Source organism: Xenopus tropicalis, chromosome 4 (genome assembly GCF_000004195.4).
Source record: "Xenopus tropicalis strain Nigerian chromosome 4, UCB_Xtro_10.0, whole genome shotgun sequence".
Taxonomy (NCBI): domain Eukaryota; kingdom Metazoa; phylum Chordata; class Amphibia; order Anura; family Pipidae; genus Xenopus; species Xenopus tropicalis.
Window position 1 is genome coordinate 2,838,364 of NC_030680.2, and position 26,297 is coordinate 2,864,660.

The following is a 26,297-nucleotide window of genomic DNA, read 5'->3' on the forward strand; positions in this document are numbered from 1 at the left end:
CACAATGGGAGTCTATTCCAACAGAGTGAGATTGTGTTTCGCCGGCGGGAGATTGGATCTCTGTACCTGACAGTTAGTAACAGGCATTTCCTGGGGCAGATAAGGGCTGCGAGACCCTGGGTAACAGCCGGACAAAGACCCCCTTGTTGAGGGCTCGGCTATTTAGGGACATAGGGAGGTGGGACAGTTCTGCTCACCAGTGATGAGCCCCCAGGTCAGTGAGTGTCGCACTAGTACTGAGTGTGCAAGGCTCCGCCCCCTCCCTCCTGTAACTCATTTGTTTTCCTTATAATGGAGTGTCAGCTCTGTGCACAAATGTGTGAGTGAATGAGCCCCACCCCCTCCTTGTCACCGACTGTGTCCTCTATTCTTGGAAGGTTATGGCCAATCTTCTGGGGGGGCCGCCTCGCCCCCAGCCTCCCACAGTAACACCCAGTCTCCCCCCTGGGGGCAGTATTTCTATATAGACACCCAAGGGCCCATGCCTGGGGCAGCACCCAAATTAACATTAAAATCCCCTGTAACTAAAAGCCCTACTAACCCTCCTGCCATTGGCTCAGATAGGGGCGGAATTGGGCGGAGCTGGGGGTGTGACCAGGGGCATAACAGGGCGTGGCCACTGTGCAGCCAGTAGGCAGACGGGTCTCTCTGATTGTCTCCTGCAATGACATTTAGAGACTTAGGGATCTAGGGGTTGTTGTTTATTTGCCCCCGAGGGAAGTAGATTTCTACCTGACATTTTCTAAAGGAAACGGGAAAAAAGGACAATAAGTAACATTTGCTCTATTACCCTATTACCCTATTACCCATTACCCTATTGCCCTATTACCCATTACCCTATTGCCCTATTATCCTATTGCTCTATTACCCTATTGCCCTATTACCCATTACCCTATTGCCCTATTATCCTATTGCTCTATTACCCTATTGCCCTATTACCCATTACCCTATTGCCCTATTATCCTATTGCTCTATTACCCTATTGCTCTATTACCCATTACCCTATTGCCCTATTGCTCTATTACCCTATTGCCCTATTATCCTATTGCTCTATTACCCTATTGCCCTATTATCCTATTACCTTATTGCCCTATTACCCTATTACCCCATTGCCCTATTACCCATTACCCTATTGCCCTATTGCTCTATTACCCTATTACCCTATTGCCCTATTACCCATTACCCTTTTGCCCTATTATCCTATTGCTCTATTACCCTATTACCCTATTGCCCTATTACCCATTACCCTTTTGCCCTATTATCCTATTGCTCTATTACCCTATTACCCTATTGCCCTATTACCCATTACCCTTTTGCCCTATTATCCTATTGCTCTATTACCCTATTGCCCTATTACCCATTACCCTATTGCCCTATTGCCCTATTACCCTATTGCCCTATTACCCTATTGCCCTATTACCCTATTGCCCTATTACCCATTACCCTATTGCCCTATTGCCCTATTACCCTATTGCCCTATTACCCAGGCAGGCAGAGGGCTACACAGAGCAGTCCCCCCATTATGTAGCCCCCCAACTAACCCCCATATGGAGGGATCCATTCCCTATAACGGCACAACCATTTGGGGGCCCCCTGTTTGCGCCCCAATACTGCCAGCTGAACGTTAAAGGCGCAGGGATTAAAGGGCTGGGAATGACGAGCCTCAGCGCTAACGAGGAGCCCGTTGGCAAAACAAGCATCATTAGCCCCTAATTTGCTCCAAACCTTCGGCTCCGCCGGCGCCGGCCGCCATCTATCTTCACTAGGGCCGGGGAAGATGAGGGGTAATTGCATTTGTGGGGGTCGGGGGGGGGCGACCCCTCGCTGTGCCCATTTGCATAATAGTCAGCTCTTTGCTCCGGCGGCCGGGGCTGATTAGGATCCGACCGGTTCCACTTGCGCAGACTTCCGGCGAAGTTGGGGCGGCGCCGCCCGGCTCTAAGCAAACAAATGGGCGCAGGGGGAGGCCGATATGCTGAGTTTATGCAGATTTTCCCGCCGCCATCTGAATACGCCGCGCACTAATAGATCCTGCAGGAGCCATAACAGCCGCCGAGGCGCCGCCGAGGGGCCACTACATCTTAACAATGAGATTTAATTGACAAGAAGATTGTGCCGGAATGGGCCCATAAAGCGCCACCCTCGCCCGACTATTCCCACTCATTGCGCTCGCCCGGCATTTATCTTCTGTAATAAAGCGATGGGCAGCGGCGGGCACTGCCCCCGGGCACCGACTACTGCACCAATACCGTGTGTGGGGGGGGGCATTAACCCTTTCATTCCCCTCCAGCATTATCCGTTCCTCCATAGAACTTTCCTTTCGCCTAAATCACCTGCTGCTTGGATATATCTATAGATACAGTGTATCCTCTATCTCTCTATCTACTGTGTATAGTTACTATTAACCCCTCGCCTCCCAGTGCACATTCAGGTTGCGGGGCCACTCCCTGTGAATATTTAAGTTATTTAATATTAAAGGGTTAGTTCCCCTTTATATTAACTTTTAATACAGGTATGGGACCCGTTATCCAAAATGTTTGGGACCTGGGGTTTTCTGGATAAGGGGTTGTTCCGTAATTCACATCTCCTACCTAAAGTCTGCTGAAAACATTATTTAAAGAGTAATTAAACCCAATAGGGCTGTTCTGCCCCAATAAGGGGTAATTATATCTTAGTTGGGATCAAGTACAGGTACTGTTTTATTATTACAGAGAAAAGGGAATCATTTAACCATTAAATAAACCCAATAGGGCTGTTCTGCCCCAATAAGGGGTAATTATATCTTAGTTGGGATCAAGTACAGGTACTGTTTTATTATTACAGAGAAAAGGGAATCATTTAACCATTAAATAAACCCAATAGGGCTGTTCTGCCCCAATAAGGGGTAATTATATCTTAGTTGGGATCAAGTACAGGTACTGTTTTATTATTACAGAGAAAAGGGAATCATTTAACCATTAAATAAACCCAATAGGGCTGTTCTGCCCCCAATAAGGGGTAATTATATCTTAGTTGGGATCAAGTACAGGTACTGTTTTATTATTACAGAGAAAAGGGAATCATTTAACCATGAAATAAACCCAATAGGGCTGTTCTGCCCCAATAAGGGGTAATTATATCTTAGTTGGGATCAAGTACAGGTACTGTTTTATTATTACAGAGAAAAGGGAATCATTTAACCATTAAATAAACTCAATAGGGCTGTTCTGCCCCAATAAGGGGTAATTATATCTTAGTTGGGATCAAGTACAGGTACTGTTTTATTATTACAGAGAAAAGGGAATCATTTAACCATTAAATAAACCCAATAGGGCTGTTCTGCCCCCAATAAGGGGTAATTATATCTTAGTTGGGATCAAGTACAGGTACTGTTTTATTATTACAGAGAAAAGGGAATCATTTAACCATTAAATAAACTCAATAGGGCTGTTCTGCCCCAATAAGGGGTAATTATATCTTAGTTGGGATCAAGTACAGGTACTGTTTTATTATTACAGAGAAAAGGGAATCATTTAACCATGAAATAAACCCAATAGGGCTTTTCTGCCCCAATAAGGGGTAATTATATCTTAGTTGGGATCAAGTACAGGTACTGTTTTATTATTACAGAGAAAAGGGAATCATTTAACCATGAAATAAACCCAATAGGGCTGTTCTGCCCCAATAAGGGGTAATTATATCTTAGTTGGGATCAAGTACAGGTACTGTTTTATTATTACAGAGAAAAGGGAATCATTTAACCATGAAATAAACCCAATAGGGCTGTTCTGCCCCAATAAGGGGTAATTATATCTTAGTTGGGATCAAGTACAGGTACTGTTTTATTATTACAGAGAAAAGGGAATCATTTAACCATTAAATAAACCCAATAGGGCTGTTCTGCCCCAATAAGGGGTAATTATATCTTAGTTGGGATCAAGTACAGGTTCTGTTTTATTACTAAAAAGAAAAAGGAAATTTTTAAAAATGATTATTTGATTAAAATAGAGTCTATGGAAGATGGCCTTTCCATAATTAGGAACTTTCTGGATAATGGGTTTCTGGATAAGTGGTCCGATACCTGTATAATGTAGAGACTTCTATTCTGGGACAACTTGCCATTGGTTTTCATTTATTTAGCTTTATATTCAGCAGTTTGGAATTGCAGCAGCTATTAGGTTGCTAGGGTGCAAATAACCGTAGCAACCAGATACTGATTTAAATAAGGGACTTGAACACAAATACGGGGGGGCTTTCGGATAAAAATAAGTAATAAAATGTAACAGCGACAATAAAATCATTATAGAGTATTTGTTTTTTTGGATGTTGGGGTCAGTGACCCCCATTTGAAAGCTGGCGAGTCAGGAGAAGAGAGCAAGTAATTCAGAAACTATAAAAAAAGAAAACCCGGGGGGGGGGGTTACAATTTCCCCCCTTTTATTGTGCCTTTACCCGCGTTCATACAAAAGAAGAAAGTTGCCCCTCGGGGTGCCAGTGCTTGTTGGCACATAGTCGGACAGTGCCAAGGTGCCCCCTGACTGGCGGCTGCAGATGGAACTTTCCGAGCGGCTCCTGTGGGACGGACAGTGGCACCTGTTCCTCCGCACTCACCGGGCCGGTGCGCCGGTTTAATGAAGCGCCAGGGCAGATGGCACAGGATGGCAGCGTCTCGGCACAGAGGAGAGAGAGAAGGAGGGGGCACATCTCCCCAACTATTCTCTGTTTGTGTAAAGAAGCCGAGAGACAATGATTCTTGTGCATCTGCCCCGTCTCTGCCCCTATATATTAGGTACCTACCTAGTGCTACCAACCCCTATATATTAGGTACCTACCTAGTGCTACCAACCCCTATTTCTGTAGGGAAATGAGAGCAGAGCAGGCAGTAACCCTTCCAACACTTTCCCCTGTCTCTGCCCCTATATATTAGGTACCTACCTAGTGCTACCAACCCCTATTTCTGTAGGGAAATGAGAGCAGAGCAGGCAGTAACCCTTCCAACACTTTCCCCTGTCTCTGCCCCTATATATTAGGTACCTACCTAGTGCTACCAACCCCTATTTCTGTAGGGAAATGAGAGCAGAGCAGGCAGTAACCCTTCCAACACTTTCCCCTGTCTCTGCCCCTATATATTAGGTACCTACCTAGTGCTACCAACCCCTATTTCTGTAGGGAAATGAGAGCAGGGCAGGCAGTAACCCTTCCAACACTTTCCCCTGTCTCTGCCCCTATATATTAGGTACCTACCTAGTGCTACCAACCCCTATTTCCCCTTAGTATATATATATATTCTCACACCCACGTCGGTGCCTAATTACAGTTCTGCTACACCCCAGTACATATTGGGCGGCTGTACATGATGTTGGTGACCAGGACACGGGCCGGTCTGACTCAGCTAATACTGTGCTGCCCCGGGGGCAGGTTCTTTCACGCGCCAGTAGCAGTAGGAGCCGGCTCAGGGCAGGGTGGCAGTTGCTGCACAAAGACCTTTTTGTCAGACTTTGATTTTCCTGCAAAACAAATTTAGGAAAATACAGCTAAGTGCATTTTATTATTTTTAACTTGACCTTTTTATCAACCTCCATCTTGAAATGTCCCCCAGGGACCTCCCCTTTCTATTTCCCCAATTACAGGGGCCGCCAGTGTCTAATGATGTTGCGCCTCACTGCTCAGGGGCCGAGCGTAGATTTGCTGGTCATTGTGCCGGGGTTTGTCTGTCTGTTGTATCAGGAGTCAGAACCAGCAGTGCAGGGAAGGGAAAGGGACAGACACAGTGACAGTTACACATAACTATAAACCCAGTGAGAATGAGGAATGAATGGGTATTGGGGAGTTGTATCAGGAGTCAGAACCAGCAGTGCAGGGAAGGGAAAGGGACAGACACAGTGACAGTTACACATAACTATAAACCCAGTGAGAATGAGGGATGAATGGATATTGGGGAGTTGTATCAGGAGTCAGAACCAGCAGTGCAGGGAAGGGACAGACACAGTGACAGTTACACATAACTATAAACCCAGTGAGAATGAGGGATGAATGGATATTGGGGAGTTGTATCAGGAGTCAGAACCAGCAGTGCAGGGAAGGGAAAGGGACAGACACAGTGACAGTTACACATAACTATAAACCCAGTGAGAATGAGGAATGAATGGATATTGGGGAGTTGTATCAGGAGTCAGAACCAGCAGTGCAGGGAAGGGAAAGGGACAGACACAGTGACAGTTACACATAACTATAAACCCAGTGAGAATGAGGAATGAATGGGTATTGGGGAGTTGTATCAGGAGTCAGAACCAGCAGTGCAGGGAAGGGAAAGGGACAGACACAGTGACAGTTACACATAACTATAAACCCAGTGAGAATGAGGAATGAATGGATATTGGGGAGTTGTATCAGGAGTCAGAACCAGCAGTGCAGAGAAGGGACAGACACAGTGACAGTTACACATAACTATAAACCCAGTGAGAATGAGGAATGAATGGGTATTGGGGAGTTGTATCAGGAGTCAGAACCAGCAGTGCAGGGAAGGGAAAGGGACAGACACAGTGACAGTTACACATAACTATAAACCCAGTGAGAATGAGGAATGAATGGATATTGGGGAGTTGTATCAGGAGTCAGAACCAGCAGTGCAGGGAAGGGACAGACACAGTGACAGTTACACATAACTATAAACCCAGTGAGAATGAGGAATGAATGGATATTGGGGAGTTGTATCAGGAGTCAGAACCAGCAGTGCAGGGAAGGGACAGACACAGTGACAGTTACACATAACTATAAACCCAGTGAGAATGAGGAATGAATGGATATTGGGGAGTTGTATCAGGAGTCAGAACCAGCAGTGCAGGGAAGGGAAAGGGACAGACACAGTGACAGTTACACATAACTATAAACCCAGTGAGAATGAGGAATGAATGGATATTGGGGAGTTGTATCAGGAGTCAGAACCAGCAGTGCAGGGAAGGGACAGACACAGTGACAGTTACACATAACTATAAACCCAGTGAGAATGAGGAATGAATGGGTATTGGGGAGTTGTATCAGGAGTCAGAACCAGCAGTGCAGGGAAGGGAAAGGGACAGACACAGTGACAGTTACACATAACTATAAACCCAGTGAGAATGAGGGATGAATGGATATTGGGGAGTTGTATCAGGAGTCAGAACCAGCAGTGCAGGGAAGGGAAAGGGACAGACACAGTGACAGTTACACATAACTATAAACCCAGTGAGAATGAGGAATGAATGGATATTGGGGAGTTGTATCAGGAGTCAGAACCAGCAGTGCAGGGAAGGGAAAGGGACAGACACAGTGACAGTTACACATAACTATAAACCCAGTGAGAATGAGGAATGAATGGATATTGGGGAGTTGTATCAGGAGTCAGAACCAGCAGTGCAGGGAAGGGAAAGGGACAGACACAGTGACAGTTACACATAACTATAAATAAAATGGATATTGGTGATGGAGCCTTTACAGATTCAGGTAGAAAACGAGAAAGACAGAAAGTAATAATAAACTCAAGTTAATCAAGTAGAACGGAGACATTTTAAAGATAACGTTTATGCAAATTAGCGCAGCTGCGGATCAGAAACTGGTGTGTAATGGCCTCACATTCACTGGACTGGTAATGAGCTGGGCTTCTAATTACTTCTACTGGATCTGTCATACTGAGTAACAGGGAGTTATTGTGTGCCCAGAGCATTCCCTCTCTGTATATTTGTATTTATACATATGGGTAGGGGGTGCCATAGTGTTTCCCTTAGACAGTACAGTATGGGGGTACAGCTTATTGTGTGCCCAGAGCATTCCCTCTCTGTATATTTGTATTTATACATATGGGTAGGGGGTGCCATAGTGTTTCCCTTAGACAGTACAGTATGGGGGTACAGCTTATTGTGTGCCCAGAACATTCCTTCTCTGTATATTTGTATTTATACATATGGGTAGGAGGTGCCATAGTGTTTCCCTTAGACAGTACAGTATGGGGGTACAGCTTATTGTGTGCCCAGAACATTCCCTCTCTGTATATTTGTATTTATACATATGGGTAGGGGGTGCCATAGTGTTTCCCTTAGACAGTACAGTATGGGGGTACAGCTTATTGTGTGCCCAGAACATTCCTTCTCTGTATATTTGTATTTATACATATGGGTAGGGGGTGCCATAGTGTTTCCCTTAGACAGTACAGTATGGGGGTACAGCTTATTGTGTGCCCAGAACATTCCTTCTCTGTATATTTGTATTTATACATATGGGTAGGGGGTGCCATAGTGTTTCCCTTAGACAGTACAGTATGGGGGTACAGCTTATTGTGTGCCCAGAACATTCCTTCTCTGTATATTTGTATTTATACATATGGGTAGGGGGTGCCATAGTGTTTCCCTTAGACAGTACAGTATGGGGGTACAGCTTATTGTGTGCCCAGAACATTCCTTCTCTGTATATTTGTATTTATACATATGGGTAGGGGGTGCCATAGGGTTTCCCGTAGACAGTACAGTATGGGGGTACAGCTTATTGTGTGCCCAGAACATTCCTTCTCTGTATATTTGTATTTATACATATGGGTAGGAGGTGCCATAGTGTTTCCCTTAGACAGTACAGTATGGGGGTGGAGCTTATTGTGTGCCCAGAACATTCCCTCTCTGTATATTTGTATTTATACATATGGGTAGGAGGTGCCATAGTGTTTCCCTTAGACAGTACAGTATGGGGGTGGAGCTTATTGTGTGCCCAGAGCATTCCTGTGTAGAGATGATTAGGTAAGTAATATGGCAGCTTTGAGCTATGAAGCTATTAGTACAGACAGTGGGAGTGTCGGGGCCTCGTTGGGTTTAACACTTATTTAGCAGATAAAGGAAACAGATTTGCACGTTGATACTGATCTGTGAGTGTGAAGCACACGATGCTCATTACTCAGGGTGCAGGGAGTCGCTAGGCTGAGCCGGAGGAATGTTCTGGGTACAGAGCAGGGATACTGGGGGTCTCTCATATAAAGAGATTTCTCTGCTCAGGAGAAGGGGGAATTCTAAGACAAAGTATAACACTCTGGTTGCTAGGGTTCAGATGGCCCTAGAAACCAGGCTTTGCTTTGAGTGATAGATTAGGGGATGAATGGAGAATAAAAGAATCATTTCAGTGTCAATCGGTTTGATATTTGGGGGGCAGGAAGGGGTTACACTCTGTTCTGACCAGTGACCCCTTTGTTTGGCAGGTTCAGGGGCACATGCCCCCCCTAATGATCCCGATATTCCCACACGACCAGCGCACGTTGGCGGCAGCAGCGGCTGCGCAGCAGGGATTCCTCTTCCCCCCAGGACTTTCCTACAAACCAGGTAAGTCAGGGGCTGCTGGGAGTTGTAGTCATCAGCTGTTTGGGGGCTTCGTTGTTTATTTGCCCCCCCAAATGTCTCCCCTAGAACCAACCAGGAGGCTGTCTGTCTGTCTCTCTCTCTCTCTCTGACTGTCTGTCTCTCTCTCTCTCTCTGACTGTCTGTCTCTCTCTCTCTCTGACTGTCTGTCTCTCTCTCTGTCTGTCTGTCTCTCTCTCTCTCTCTGACTGTCTGTCTCTCTCTCTCTCTGACTGTCTGTCTGTCTCTCTGTCTGTCTGTCTCTCTCTCTCTGTCTGTCTGTCTGTCTCTCTCTCTGTCTCTTGCACACAAATTCTCACCCTTAATAAGTGTAAAGAGAGGGAATAAAAATGCAGAGAAATGTAATTAACAAATTGTAAATAGGAAACTTTCCTTCCGCCAAACGGTGAGAGAATCAGAATCTTCCCCATCTGTGTGTAACTACTTACCTGCAGCCTGAGAGACCCACCTACCACTATATATTAGGTACCTACCTAGTGCTACCAACCCCTATTTCTGTAGGGAAATGAGAGCAGGGCAGGCAGTAACCCTTCCAACACTTTCCCCTGTCTCTGCCCCTATATATTAGGTACCTACCTAGTGCTACCAACCCCTATTTCTGTAGGGAAATGAGAGCAGGGCAGGCAGTAACCCTTCCAACACTTTCCCCTGTCTCTGCCCCTATATATTAGGTACCTACCTAGTGCTACCAACCCCTATTTCTGTAGGGAAATGAGAGCAGGGCAGGCAGTAACCCTTCCAACACTTTCCCCTCTCTCTGCCCCTATATATTAGGTACCTACCTAGTGCTACCAACCCCTATTTCTGTAGGGAAATGAGAGCAGGGCAGGCAGTAACCCTTCCAACACTTTCCCCTGTCTCTGCCCCTATATATTAGGTACCTACCTAGTGCTACCAACCCCTATTTCTGTAGGGAAATGAGAGCAGGGCAGGCAGTAACCCTTCCAACACTTTCCCCTGTCTCTGCCCCTATATATTAGGTACCTACCTAGTGCTACCAACCCCTATTTCTGTAGGGAAATGAGAGCAGGGCAGGCAGTAACCCTTCCAACACTTTCCCCTGTCTCTGCCCCTATATATTAGGTACCTACCTAGTGCTACCAACCCCTATTTCTGTAGGGAAATGAGAGCAGGGCAGGCAGTAACCCTTCCAACACTTTCCCCTGTCTCTGCCTCTATATATTAGGTACCTACCTAGTGCTACCAACCCCTATTTCTGTAGGGAAATGAGAGCAGGGCAGGCAGTAACCCTTCCAACACTTTCCCCTGTCTCTGCCCCTATATATTAGGTCCGTAGGGGGCATTACAGGCAGTTACCCTTGTGCTTTCAGGCCCCCGCGCCCCCCCAGTAGGAGGCATCTCTGGGAGGGAGTTTAATTGGGGAGGAATAATGCAATAAAGGGGACAATTTGTGACATATGCAGATACTCTGGGAATCCGGGGATGTAAATTGCTTTTCCTATTGCCGGTGACAGCGGCGCAGATGTTTGGCGCTAATGGATTCCCGTAGTACAATGACACTTGCAGATATTGTCATGTTCATCAGAAATGTGGAAATTGGTTAAATCCTAAATAATAAACACTGTTATTCTGCAACCGCGGCGGCGGCGAGATGTCAATCCAAATATCATGTGATACGTGTTAATTAGAGAGGAAACGAGCGGCGCAGAGACCGGCGCCTCCGTAATGTCGCAGCTTCATTTCATTTAAATACGAAGGGAAATAAAAATGTCACATCCCAATCCATCTGCTGCCCAGTTGCTACGCGATTAGCCCTAGCAACCAGATGGCAGTTTAAATGCCGCGCAGAATAGAAGGTAATCTCAGAATAAAGGACAAGTTGGGGCTTATTTACATATCAGATGCCAGGGTTAATTAGTGGGCCCCGCCCCTGCTGTCCCTTTGCTGATTGGCTGAGGTTTTAGTCCCGATGATCAGAATTCAGACTCGTATAAAAGGGACGGGGACCTGTCGGGACTTGCGCCCCATTCTCTGCGGGAACAAAACACGTTTAACTCCGAAGGGGAAACGCCGGCCAAACACACGCCAAGGTATTCCCTGCCGCACCCCCCGCGCTTAACCCTTTCCATTCTGTACAGAGGGGCAAGTAAGGGGGGGCACTAGGGCCCCAACAGTGATTGGTCAGCACAGAGCCAGGGCTCAAACCTGCCCCCCCCCCGCCCAGGTGTTCTGCAACTCCCTGCGCCCCTCGGCCTCAGCCCCAGTATCAATTGCATTTGGTTTGGCCTTAGAATAAAAAAAAAGGAATTTTTTCCTTAGAGATTAGTTACGAGTCTGTGCCCTAACGAGCGGGAATATTGTATTAATTGGATACTGAGGGGCAGTCTGTGAGCATGGGGGGTGCAGTCACTGGAATCCATTAACCCCATAGGTGCTGTCACAGTAAGGTGGAACCTCATGGATCTTAATGTTCCATATACACCCATAGTCCTTAGGGGGGGTACAGGGAGGTTATGTATGGGCAAGATGGGGACAGTAGGGCAAGATGGGGACAGTAGGACAAGATGGGGACAGTAGGGCAAGATGGGGACAGTAGGGCAAGATGGAGACAGTAGGGCAAGATGGAGACAGTAGGGCAAGATGGAGACAGTAGGGCAAGATGGAGACAGTAGGGCAAGATGGAGACAGTAGGGCAAGATGGAGACAGTAGGGCAAGATGGAGACAGTAGGGCAAGATGGGGACAGTAGGGCAAGATGGAGACAGTAGGGCAAGATGGGGACAGTAGGGCAAGATGGAGACAGTAGGGCAAGATGGGGACAGTAGGGCAAGATGGAGACAGTAGGGCAAGATGGAGACAGTAGGACAAGATGGAGACAGTAGGGCAAGATGGGGACAGTAGGGCAAGATGGAGACAGTAGGGCAAGATGGAGACAGTAGGGCAAGATGGAGACAGTAGGACAAGATGGAGACAGTAGGGCAAGATGGGGACAGTAGGGCAAGATGGAGACAGTAGGGCAAGGTGGGGACAGTAGGGCAAGGTGGGGACAGTAGGGCAAGATGGAGACAGTAGGACAAGATGGAGACAGTAGGGCAAGATGGAGACAGTAGGACAAGATGGGGACAGTAGGGCAAGATGGAGACAGTAGGGCAAGATGGGGACAGTAGGGCAAGATGGAGACAGTAGGGCAAGATGGGGACAGTAGGACAAGATGGAGACAGTAGGGCAAGATGGGGACAGTAGGGCAAGATGGGGACAGTAGGGCAAGATGGAGACAGTAGGACAAGATGGAGACAGTAGGGCAAGATGGGGACAGTAGGACAAGATGGGGACAGTAGGGCAAGATGGAGACAGTAGGACAAGATGGAGACAGTAGGGCAAGATGGGGACAGTAGGACAAGATGGAGACAGTAGGACAAGATGGGGACAGTAGGACAAGATGGAGACAGTAGGGCAAGATGGAGACAGTAGGGCAAGATGGAGACAGTAGGGCAAGATGGGGACAGTAGGGCAAGATGGAGACAGTAGGGCAAGATGGAGACAGTAGGGCAAGATGGAGACAGTAGGGCAAGATGGAGACAGTAGGGCAAGATGGAGACAGTAGGGCAAGGTGGGGACAGTAGGGCAAGATGGAGACTGCAGGGCAAGATGGGGACAGTAGGGCAAGATGGAGACAGTAGGGCAAGATGGAGACAGTAGGGCAAGATGGGGACAGTAGGGCAAGATGGGGACAGTAGGGCAAGATGGAGACAGTAGGGCAAGATGGAGACAGTAGGGCAAGATGGGGACAGTAGGGCAAGATGGAGACAGTAGGGCAAGATGGAGACAGTAGGGCAAGATGGGGACAGTAGGGCAAGATGGAGACAGTTGGGCAAGATGGAGACAGTAGGGCAAGATGGGGACAGTAGGGCAAGATGGGGACAGTAGGACAAGATGGAGACAGTAGGGCAAGGTGGGGACAGTAGGGCAAGGTGGAGACAGTAGGGCAAGGTGGGGACAGTAGGGCAAGGTGGGGACAGTAGGGCAAGATGAGGACTGCAGGACATAGGTGAAGAGGGTAGAGCAAATATGTAGACGTAGGGGCAAGATGACATTGAGGCAAGAAGGCAAACGCTGTGGGTACTGGGAGTTGTAGGCTAATGGCAGGGGGGCCCCATACGCTGTAGATACGTATCAGGGCCCATAGATACAAGAGGACATTTGACCAATTAGCATTTCCATTCGCCGCCGGCCATGTCAGTTTTACGGCTCCTGAGATATCACTTTGTTCCCTTTGTGTTGTTCCAAGACAATGACGACCCTAAATGGCTAAGTGCCCCCCCCCCGGCCCCCGTAATAAAACCGATAACAATTTCATGTCAGTCCTGAAGGATCAAATTAAAAAAACATATTTCTCTCTTTACGAGCCCATTAAACGGCGGCTCCGTCCCAGCGCAGATAATGACCTTGGCGATTATGCGCCCAACTCAAACCTTGGCCGCGTTCATTGTTTGGCCAGAAGTGCCCGACTCTTCTGTTCTTCTTAATTGCCTCTAACGTGGGGGCACTAAATATCCTGCCCCTTAGAGTCCCCCTGGGCCTCATTAACCAATTAAGTTATTGGGATAACTGGCATGTACCAAAATGGGGCCAATCAGTTGCCCAACGTAAGAACCTGCCCAACGTAAGAACCTGCCCAATGTAAGAACCTGCCCAACATAAGAACCTGCCCAATGCAAGAACCTGCCCAATGTAAGAACCTGCCCAATGTAAGAACCTGCCCAACGTAAGAACCTGCCTAATGTAAGAACCAGTCTAACATATGAACCTGCCCAACGTAATAACCAGCCCAATGTAATAACCAGCCCAACGTAAGAACCTGCCCAATGTAAGAACCTGCCCAAAGTAAGAACCTGACCAACGTTAGAACCTGCCCAACATAAGAACCAGTCTAACGTAAGAACCTGCCCAACGCGAGAACCTGCCCAACGCGAGAACCTGCCCAATGCGAGAACCTGCCCAATGCGAGAACCTGCCCAACGTAAGAACCTGCCCAACGTAAGAACCTGCCCAAAGTTAGAACCTGCCCATCGTCATGACCTACCCAACGTAAGAACCTGCCCAACGTAAGAACCAGCCCAACGTAAGAACCTGCCCAATGTAAGAACCAGCCCAACGCAAGAACTTGCCCTACGCAAGAACCTGCCCAATGCAAGAACCTGCCCAACGCAAAAACCTGCCCAACGTAAGAACCTGCCCAACGTAAGAACCTGCCCCATATAAGAACATGCCCAACCTAAGAACCTGCCCAATGTAAGAACCTGCCCAACATAAGAACCTACCCAACGTAAGAATCTGCCCAACATAAGAATCTGCCCAATGTAAGAACATGCCCAACATAAGAACCTGCCCAACGTAAGAACATGCCCAACATAAGAACCTGCCCAACGTAAGAACCTAGCCGTAATGTGCACCCCACACTATTTAGTGCATGTTCTGTTCTGTTTGGTGTTTCACGTTGACATTCTCCTGCCATTGGCTCGTTTGGGTCAAATTGGGCACAGATCCTCTTGTTGGTGACCTATGCCAATCAACAGGATCTTCCTGAGCTCATCCATCTTAAGGTACGGGGGGGTATCTGTTCCAGTCGATCTAGAGGGGATGGATAAGAAATGAGATCTCTGGTTTCTGTGGAGTCTTTGCAGCAGTGCCATATTCCGAGCCTTGGCTCTTCGCTCCACCTAGTGGCGGAACGGAGAATGTGAATATTGGGCCCTTTAATGGCTCCTCTGCGCCGAACTCCGGTGGGATCCGCTCTGTTTACTAGAAAACAAAATCTCTTGGAAATGAATAATTCATGATATTTAAAGAAATAAAACCCGGACAAGATGGCGACTCCCGCTGGTCGCTCAGACGCTGATGTCTTCTCCTTAAAGCTTCATTAATTCCTGCCCCCCCCCCCCATGTGATTCCCTTTAATATCAGATGGGAAGGAAACAATGTTTAAGGCAAATGGGGAGGTTTATATGGAGCGGAGGATTCGGCGGAAGAGAAAGGGGAGAAATTAACGGGCGCAGATCGGCGCTCGGGGCGATTACGTTGATTTGTTTCATTTCCGCGGGGAGAAAAAAAAACAAGAAATCAACAGCAAACGAAAATCAACCTCATGGAAGGGAGAAAATGCCGAGAGATATTTTGAATATTGCTCGGTGGGGCGCCGGCACAATATAGCGTTAGTGCGGCCATTGTAGCAAATCCGTATGTGCAATCAGGAGCCAATTGTTAGTGGACTGTGCGCCGCGCCACACTGTGCCCAATGGGCTGATGAGCCTTTATGGGGAAAATGCAAAGAGAGCGGCGAGATTTAGATTAGGAGCTCACTTTTCTTTAACGTGATGTTAATGTCGCCGTGGCTGGGGGTCGCCTCACGCAGCCGGGAAACTTTTCCCTTCAAAGGTTTGTGCCACGTTCGGAAAAAACATGGTGTCCTACAGTCGGCCATCTTGTTACTGGCTTACGGGGAGTCGCCACAGGGCATGAGGGGTTGAGACTGGTGGGGCAAGGCAGAGACGGTAGGGCAAGGTGGAGACGGTAGGGCAAGATGGAGACAGTAGGACAAGATGGAGACAGTAGGGCAAGGCAGAGACGGTAGGGCAAGGTGGAGACGGTAGGGCAAGATGGAGACAGTAGGACAAGATGGAGACAGTAGGGCAAGATGGAGACAGTACGGCAAGATGGAGACAGTAGGGCAAGATGGGGACAGTAGGGCGAGATGGGGACAGTAGGGTGAGATGGAGACAGTAGGGCGAGATGGAGACAGTAGGGCGAGATGGGGACAGTAGGGTGAGATGGAGACAGTAGGGCGAGATGGAGACAGTAGGGTGAGATGGAGACAGTAGGGCGAGATGGGGACAGTAGGGTGAGATGGAGACAGTAGGGTAAGATGAAGACTGTGGAGTGAGATGGAGACTGTAGGTCATGATGGAGATTGTAGGGCAAGAAGGCAACTAGGGAAGAAATAGGCAACTTGTTCATTTTTTATTGTTTGAGTAATGTTCTTCTCTACACGTTGTTTAGTGTGAGGTGAATTTTCCCTTAAATCTCTCAGCACATTGTTTGTCCCTGTGCCCCCCCTGCAAGTTGTAGGTACTTATTACTGGCACCTTGTTTGACTTGTACCCCTTGCACCCAGTGCCTAACCCTGTGCCCCTTATTCCTCTCCTCAGGTGATAACTACCCCATGCAGTTCATTCCATCTACAATGGCCGCCGCCGCCGCCTCGGGGCTGAGTCCTTTGCAACTGCAGGTAGGTACCACTTGGTATGTGGGGGGCAGTTTGTGTGCGGGTGGTAGTTCCCTGGCATTTGGGCTGCAGGTAGGTACCACTTGGGATGTCCAGGGGGGGCAGTTTGTGTGTGGGTGGTACTTCCCTGGCATTTGGGCTGTAGGTAGGTACCACTTGGTATGTCTGGGGGGGGGGCAGTTTGTGTGTGGGTGGTACTTCCCTGGCATTTGGGCTGCAGGTAGATACCACTTGGGATGTCGGGGGGGCAGTTTGTGTGCGTGTGGTACTTCCCTGGCATTTGGGCACAACCGCCAGTTAGAATCTGTAATTATTATACAGGAGCCTTTTCCCCGTCTCTAATTGGTCCCCGGCCTGCGCCACAGAGAGGGATCTGATAAAGCAAATAATAAATATATTGCGCTTTTTTTTTTTGTAACATTCGCTCATTGCTCGTAAATTTGCCGCCGGCGGTGACACCTGCTTCCCTCAGCGCTTTTAATGCTCCCCCCCCCCCGGCAGAATGGGCCGGTGCCGGATGTGGGGGGGTCACGGCGAATGTGACAGTCACGTAAATAAGGCGTTTAAATAACCGACGCCACCTTTTATTAAGAATTATTATTCTCCCCTCATAGGGGGCTATTAGGGATGGGGGGGGATAGTTGATATGAATTTGCTTACAAAGCAGAAACTCATTTTTGGGTAGACTTCCCCTTTAGATGACAATGACAGCGATTGTTAAGGGGGGGTTAATGCCTCTGATGGATCTACCTGTCTCCCAATGCAACGCCTGTTGCCCCCCCCCCTGGGCAAACAAGAGCGGGCGCCTAATTAAGAGCTCCCCGCGTGTCAGCATATCGGTAATGCATTATTTTAATCCATTTATTTTGTTTATGAAACGGTGACATATGTTTAGATTGGGAAATATATGAGGCTTAAAAAATCACTTTATTGGAGAAAATTAATTTCCTCAATGTCGCGGCGGTAATGTGCTCACTCACCCGCGCCGCGACTGCCACTCTCGCTGATGGTTCCACCCCCCCCCCCCGACGGATTAACCCCTCGCTGCCCCCCACTAACCCAACAGAATCCCCAATACATCCCTCAATTACTAGGAAACTGGATCTGGGGGGGAATCTATTCTAATTCTGGGGGGGGGGGCGGAGTTTAGTGACCCCCCCATGAAATCGCTTTATTCTCTGCTCCTCTATCGATCCCCCCCGGAGAATATTGATTATTTATTCCTATAAAAACCTTTGCCCCCCCCCCAATTCCCATAATTAAAGAAATGTTTCATCGATACCCTATCATGCATTTGTCTATATGCATTTGAATTAAAATGACCAACTGCAATTTTTTTTTTTAACTCTCACTCTCTATTAAATCTCATCTTATCTCCCCTTTACTACTCGTAGGGAATGGGCCCCTTTTTAGTGATCGGAATAAAGCCCCCTGGTGATTTCCCCCACCATCTGCCTTAACCCCTTCCCTGCCAGAGGCCGTTGCGCGTGGGGAATGGCTGCCGACAGCCGGCGGGGTTGGTAGGTGAGACGGGGAAAATGGGTTTAACAGCAGGTAGGTGTCTGGGTCAGGAGCGAGAGCGCAGAACTGTCAGCGGAAATTCCTCGCAAAGATGTTATTTCCCAGGCCCCGGTCCCTGACAGATTGTTCACTTTGTGAGATCACAGGAGCGAGAGTGTAACATTGTAACGGCGCCGCTCGGCATTCATTAGCCCCCGGGAGTGATTAGAGCAGTCAGTCAGCGGCTACAGGCGCCCCGGGGAATGGCACGGGAATTCTATTACCTGGGAGTGGGGAGATGATGCCGTGTAGGGCAGTTATCCTTCTGTACTTCCCCTTTAATTCATTAACCCCCTGCATTTTCCACTTATTTACGCTCACTTCTAATATGAGCTTTGAATATTTATAGTATATATATGTATATGTGCCACTGTGACAGAATGCTCTGTTATACAGATAGCTAGAATCTCAGCCATAAAGCAGGGCAGGACTGCTGCTTACAATGGGGATCAGATAGGATCTGTGCCACTGTGACAGAATGCTCTGTTATACAGATAGCTAGAATCTCAGCCATAAAGCAGGGCAGGACTGCTGCTTACAATGGGGGGATCAGATAGGGTCTGTGCCACTGTGACAGAATGCTCTGTTATACAGATAGCTAGAATCTCAGCCATAAAGCAGGGCAGGACTGCTGCTTACAATGGGGGGATCAGTTAGGATCTGTGCCACTGTGACAGAATGCTCTGTTATACAGATAGCTAGACTCTCAGCCATAAAGCAGGGCAGGACTGCTGCTTACAATGGGGGGATCAGATAGGATCTGTGCCACTGTGACAGAATGCTCTGTTATACAGATAGCTAGAATCTCAGCCATAAAGCAGGGCAGGACTGCTGCTTACAATGGGGGGATCAGATAGGATCTGTGCCACTGTGACAGAATGCTCTGTTATACAGATAGCTAGAATCTCAGCCATAAAGCAGGGCAGGACTGCTGCTTACAATGGGGGGGGATAGGATCTGTGCCACTGTGACAGAATGCTCTGTTATACAGATAGCTAGAATCTCAGCCATAAAGCAGGGCAGGACTGCTGCTTACAATGGGGGGATCAGATAGGATCTGTGCCACTGTGACAGAATGCTCTGTTATACAGATAGCTAGAATCTCAGCCATAAAGCAGGGCAGGACTGCTGCTTACAATGGGGGGATCAGATAGGATCTGTGCCACTGTGACAGAATGCTCTATTATACAGATAGCTAGAATCTCAGCCATAAAGCAGGGCAGGACTGCTGCTTACAATGGGGGGGGATAGGATCTGTGCCACTGTGACAGAATGCTCTGTTATACAGATAGCTAGAATCTCAGCCATAAAGCAGGGCAGGACTGCTGCTTACAATGGGGGGGATCAGATAGGATCTGTGCCACTGTGACAGAATGCTCTGTTATACAGATAGCTAGAATCTCAGCCATAAAGCAGGGCAGGACTGCTGCTTACAATGGGGGGATCAGATAGGATCTGTGCCACTGTGACAGAATGCTCTGTTATACAGATAGCTAGAATCTCAGCCATAAAGCAGGGCAGGACTGCTGCTTACAATGGGGGGGATCAGATAGGATCTGTGCCACTGTGACAGAATGCTCTGTTATACAGATAGCTAGAATCTCAGCCATAAAGCAGGGCAGGACTGCTGCTTACAATGGGGGGATCAGATAGGATCTGTGCCACTGTGACAGAATGCTCTGTTATACAGATAGCTAGAATCTCAGCCATAAAGCAGGGCAGGACTGCTGCTTACAATGGGGGGATCAGATAGGATCTGTGCCACTGTGACAGAATGCTCTGTTATACAGATAGCTAGAATCTCAGCCATAAAGCAGGGCAGGACTGCTGCTTACAATGGGGGGATCAGATAGGATCTGTGCCACTGTGACAGAATGCTCTGTTATACAGATAGCTAGAATCTCAGCCATAAAGCAGGGCATGACATGAGCAACGTTGGAACTTGACCCGCCCTTCTCCCAACCAACAACCCCCTTTTTACCTCTTTTACTTACCATCCCCAATAAACACACAGACACCAATTCTTGGGAAAAAATGGCCGCAGAAAATTTATTAACAACAAGTGAAGTTTTAATTTAAAACATAACATAAATAACAAATGTGAAACAACATCTCAAACATAACACAAATGTTTGTATAACAAACAAATCAACTTTTAAATAGCCAAACACTGTAACAATCCAATAACTGCGCAGCGCAACTGGCGCTGCCAGCTGCCCTTCTGGCCCGGAACCAACTACCCAACAAAACTCACCTCCTAATCCACTTTCTTACCCCTGAGGTTCCAAGCATGCCAGCCCCACTTAACTATAAAACTCCCCTCCTAACCCAACCATTGCTTTCCCCCAACTTAATCACCCCGCCAACGACACTCCACTACCTCCACCTCTATAGGGAGGGAGGGTGGGCGTTTTACTCTGCTGACTAAAATGGAGTGAGAAGCGGGAACAGTTACCAGCATTTTATACCCCTTACGAACTAACCAATCACCTGCAACTGGGAGTGGCTAAGTCTGTCCAACGTGTCCGTCATGCCCCTGCTTCCCTACGTTTTACTACGGGTCATTGGGCTACTGGACTGCTGCTTACAATGGGGGGGATCAGATAGGATCTGTGCCACTGTGACAGAATGCTCTGTTATACAGATAGCTAGAATCTCAGCCATAAAGCAGGGCAGGACTGCTGCTTACAATGGGGGGGATCAGATAGGATCTGTGCCACTGTGACAGAATGCTCTGTTATACAGATAGCTAGAATCTCAGCCATAAAGCAGGGCAGGACTGCTGCTTACAATGGGGGGATCAGATAGGATCTGTGCCACTGTGACAGAATGCTCTGTTATACAGATAGCTAGAATCTCAGCCATAAAGCAGGGCAGGACTGCTGCTTACAATGGGGGGGGATCAGATAGGATCTGTGCCACTGTGACAGAATGCTCTGTTATACAGATAGCTAGAATCTCAGCCATAAAGCAGGGCAGGACTGCTGCTTACAATGGGGGGATCAGATAGGATCTGTGCCACTGTGACAGAATGCTCTGTTATACAGATAGCTAGAATCTCAGCCATAAAGCAGGGCAGGACTGCTGCTTACAATGGGGGGGGATCAGATATTCAGTCAGACCTCTGTGACACAGAATAAAATAAATGACAGTAAGAGAACGCGGTTCTGCGGGAAACACATAAAATGCAGAGGGAATCGGCGCTGTGACTGATAAGAGCCCCATTTAGCGCTGATTTCTCTCCCCCCCTCCACCCCCTTAAACATTATTTTAGCACAATGATTTATCAGGCGGACCCCCGGCGTGCCTACAGTAAGAAGATGACAGAAAAGGCAACTTTAAATGCAACCCCCCGTGTGTGGCCCTTCCTCGAAATGATTATCAATAGGTCGGGGGCCCATTTCATCTCGTTTACTTCCCATCGGAGCCCAGCGAGGGGCCAATTGTCCGCCCTTTGCTACTTATTATAATTGGTAGTAGTTTACCTAAATTCTATTGCACGAGGCGCCGGTCTGGAGATGGGTAAAAAATAAAAAATAAAGCGGCTATTTCTAGCCGTCGGGATGATGGCGAGCGGCGTGCCCGGCCAACTGTTTCCCCACGCTAATGGGCTGGTGTGTGATTGAGCGCGGCAGATCCGTGGCGCAGGGGGGATAATGCTGCCGCTCCGCGGGGATTTCGCCAGCTATTTGAGAAAGAAATAACCCTAAGCTGCTCCCGCTTGGAAAGGTTCCGCCGCTCCGTAAAGCAGGAAAAGAGCAAAGTTAAAATTAAAGGGAAAGTTAAACTGGAATGAAAAGGCAGGATAATGCCAGAACTTGCACTATTCAGCCTGAAAATGCGAGTGAATGGGAATGCGGCAGCCCCAGTGTCACAGACACTAGCCCCCTTATCCTGTACTGTGTCTAGCGGGGGGCCCCTGTATCCTCTCCCCCAGCCCCAGTGTCACAGGCACTAGCCCCCTTCTCCTGTACTGTGCCTAGCAGGGGCCCTGCATCCTCTCCCCCAGCCCCAGTGTCACAGGCACTAGCCCCCTTCTCCTGTACTGTGTCTAGCGGGGGGCCCTGCCTCCTCTCCCCCAGCCCCAGTGTCACAGGCACTAGCCCCCTTCTCCTGTACTGTGTCTAGCGGGGGCCCTGTATCCTCTCCCCCAGCCCCAGTGTCACAGGCACTAGCCCCCTTCTCCTGTACTGTGCCTAGCGGGGGCCCTGCATCCTCTCCCCCAGCCCCAGTGTCACAGGCACTAGCCCCCTTCTCCTGTACTGTGCCTAGCGGGGCCCCTGTATCCTCTCCCCCAGCCCCAGTGTCACAGGCACTAGCCCCCTTCTCCTGTACTGTGTCTAGCGGGGGCCCTGTATCCTCTCCCCCAGCCCCAGTGCCACAGGCACTAGCCCCCTTCTCCTGTACTGTGTCTAGTGGGGGGCCCTGCCTCCTCTCCCCCATCCCCAGTGTCACAGGCACTAGCCCCCTTCTCCTGTACTGTGTCTAGCGGGGGCCCTGTATCCTCTCCCCCAGCCCCAGTGCCACAGGCACTAGCCCCCTTCTCCTGTACTGTGTCTAGTGGGGGGCCCTGCCTCCTCTCCCCCAGCCCCAGTGCCACAGGCACTATCCCCCTTCTCCTGTACTGTGTCTAGTGGGGGGCCCTGCATCCTCTCCCCCAGCCCCAGTGCCACAGGCACTATCCCCCTTCTCCTGTACTGTGTCTAGTGGGGGGCCCTGCCTCCTCTCCCCCAGCCCCAGTGCCACAGGCACTATCCCCCTTCTCCTGTACTGTGCCTAGCGGGGGCCCTGCATCCACTCCCCCAGCCCCAGTGTCACAGGCACTAGCCCCCTTCTCCTGTACTGTGCCTAGCGGGGGGCCCTGCCTCCTCTCCCCCAGCCCCAGTGTCGCAGGCAGCTTTCGGCAGCTATTTGAGAAAGAAATAAGCTGCTCCCGCTTGGAAAGGTTCCGCCGCTCCGTAAAGCAGGAAAAGCGGAAAGTTAAAATTAAAGGGGAAGTTAAACTGGAATGAAAAGGCAGGATAATGCCAGAACTTGCACTATTCAGCCTGAAAATGCGAGTGAATGGGAATGGGCAGAAGGAGCTCGTTTAGAACGTCGGTCCCCCCCCCCTGGCCCAATGACTGATGGGGTTTAGCCGCAGGTAAACGAGCGACATGACAGGGCTAATGGATGGCAGTGCCCGGGCTGTGCGGCAGCAGATGAGACAGATGTTCCAGCGTTGGGGGGGGGGGCAGCGAGACTGCTCGAGACATCTGGAGGCTGCTGGGGTCACTGAGCCTTGCCTGGAAGGTGCAGGGGGGACCCCAAGGCGCGGAGCTGCTCCTCTGGAAGCGATTGGTGCGCTGGAGCAGGGCTAATGGGCTAATGCTGCCTCCTTGCCGGAAAGGACTATTTGCAATAAGATGCGGGTCGTTATAGGGGGGCAGTTTCATGGGGATCCACCCAACGTGTGACCAAACCGTTTGGCTGTGTGGGGATGCTGGGAAATGTAGTTCAGCTCCATTCAGTAGAATAGCAATCAGGGGAGCCATATTGGAAGCAAACGCAGGGTGGGACTAGGGTGCAGGAAAACCGGGGAATCCCCTGTGGGCCCCCCCCAAGCTCTTTCTGTTTGTATTGCCCCCATTACCCACACACCCCTAGGTGCCATGTCCCACCCCACAGAGTCTCAGGCCCCTTTCTATTGGCCACTGGCAGCCCAGGCCGGGCTCATTGTGTAACCGGGGGTGCCAACCCTACCTCTGACCCCCGACGGGTGCCCCCAGTAGCCCGAGTGGCTGATGCTCCAGCCAATGGGACAAGGTCTGTGCCCCGGTCGGTAAATGAGCCCCATAATCTGATTTATCGGCAATAAAGGAACCCGCTCTGTTCCACTTTTAATTCTGAAGATGGAGACGGCGTTGCCCCGGTTACTGTCCTATTGGGCTCCATTTAATTAACGCTGATTAAAGGTCTGCCCACCGGTGTGTGATAAAGTGATGGAGCTGCATTTTCCAAGCTGCTCGGGAGTCTGCGGGGAGTTGCGCAGGTAGGAAACGGGTGAGCGGAAATTCCCTGCGACTAAGCGATAATTCAATGGCTCATTTAATGCTCAGATGGACAGCGGTATTACCTGAGCCGCTCGCTTGTGTCCAAAGCTTCCTCTGGGGCCCCCCGCTAGGCACAGTACAGGAGAAGGGGGCTAGTGCCTGTGGCACTGGGGCTGGGGGAGAGGATACAGGGCCCCCGCTAGGCACAGTACAGGAGAAGGGGGCTAGTGCCTGTGGCACTGGGGCTGGGGGAGAGGATGCAGGGCCCCCGCTAGGCACAGTACAGGAGAAGGGGGCTAGTGCCTGTGACACTGGGGCTGGGGGAGAGGATACAGGGCCCCCGCTAGACACAGTACAGGAGAAGGGGGCTAGTGCCTGTGACACTGGGGCTGGGGGAGTGGATGCAGGGCCCCCGCTAGACACAGTACAGGAGAAGGGGGCTAGTGCCTGTGACACTGGGGCTGGGGGAGTGGATGCAGGGCCCCCGCTAGGCACAGTACAGGAGAAGGGGGCTAGTGCCTGTGACACTGGGGCTGGGGGAGAGGATACAGGGCCCCCGCTAGACACAGTACAGGAGAAGGGGGCTAGTGCCTGTGGCACTGGGGCTGGGGGAGAGGATGCAGGGCCCCCGCTAGACACAGTACAGGAGAAGGGGGCTAGTGCCTGTGGCACTGGGGCTGGGGGAGAGGATACAGGACCCCCGCTAGGCACAGTACAGGAGAAGGGGGCTAGTGCCTGTGACACTGGGGCTGGGGGAGAGGATACAGGGGCCCCCCGCTAGGCACAGTACAGGAGAAGGGGGCTAGTGCCTGTGGCACTGGGGCTGGGGGAGTGGATGCAGGGCCCCCGCTAGGCACAGTACAGGAGAAGGGGGCTAGTGCCTGTGACACTGGGGCTGGGGGAGAGGATACAGGGGCCCCCCGCTAGACACAGTACAGGAGAAGGGGGCTAGTGCCTGTGACACTGGGGCTGGGGGAGAGGATGCAGGGCCCCCGCTAGGCACAGTACAGGAGAAGGGGGCTAGTGCCTGTGGCACTGGGGCTGGGGGAGAGGATACAGGACCCCCGCTAGGCACAGTACAGGAGAAGGGGGCTAGTGCCTGTGGCACTGGGGCTGGGGGAGAGGATGCAGGGCCCCCGCTAGACACAGTACAGGAGAAGGGGGCTAGTGCCTGTGGCACTGGGGCTGGGGGAGAGGATACAGGACCCCCGCTAGGCACAGTACAGGAGAAGGGGGCTAGTGCCTGTGACACTGGGGCTGGGGGAGAGGAGGCAGGGCCCCCGCTAGACACAGTACAGGAGAAGGGGGCTAGTGCCTGTGACACTGGGGCTGGGGGAGAGGAGGCAGGGCCCCCGCCAGGCACAGTACAGGAGAAGGGGGCTAGTGCCTGTGACACTGGGGCTGGGGGAGAGGATACAGGGCCCCCGCTAGGCACAGTACAGGAGAAGGGGGCTAGTGCCTGTGACACTGGGGCTGGGGGAGAGGATACAGGGCCCCCGCTAGGCACAGTACAGGAGAAGGGGGCTAGTGCCTGTGACACTGGGGTAGAGGCTACGGGGGCCACAGGGCGGTTTCTTTGTTCTTACAAGTCAGACCCATATGATACCAAGCTTTGCCCCGCGCCGTGCCTCCCCGGGGGGCTTTGGGGCAGTCCCTGAACGCGCCGGGGCAGCAGCGAGATTGCAGTCACATCAGAGGAATGAAAGGAAGGGACATTTGAATATCACACGCGCCGCTGTTTGTTGGGGAAATAGCTTATTCTCTTTCAAATTAAACATTATTTATGCCCGGCCGGGGGGGGCCCGAGCCTGGGGGGCACAAAGGCACATAGGTAAAATATTCAAATGGATTTCCAATTCAGACAGATTCTATGAATTCTTTATTCCCAGCGGCTCCCTTTGATTCTATATGTGTTTGGCATCTTCATACGTGTGGGATACAATACGGGGGGGTAAGTGCACCTACTCACGTACCTACCCCCAAGCAACACCCTATGGGGGGAGATGCCATAGTGCATAGTGTAAGGATATAGTGTGCCCACGTGGGAGCTGCCATATTGCCCCCCCGGAGCCAGGAATAATAGATATATATATATGGATTGGCAGTGACCTCT

At 50.0% G+C, this 26,297-nt stretch overlaps 1 protein-coding gene across 4 annotated transcripts in view; it reads left to right on the top strand.

Moving 5' to 3' along the window:
• sox6 (SRY-box 6) overlaps positions 1–26,297 on the top strand; it is a 327,769-nt gene that overhangs the window by 251,809 nt on the left and 49,663 nt on the right. For all 4 annotated transcript variants that reach the window (XM_031899826.1, XM_031899825.1, NM_001123415.1 and 1 more), the window contains 2 exon segments: positions 9,194–9,314; positions 16,516–16,595. In XM_031899826.1, the coding sequence (XP_031755686.1) occupies positions 9,194–9,314; positions 16,516–16,595 (201 nt within the window).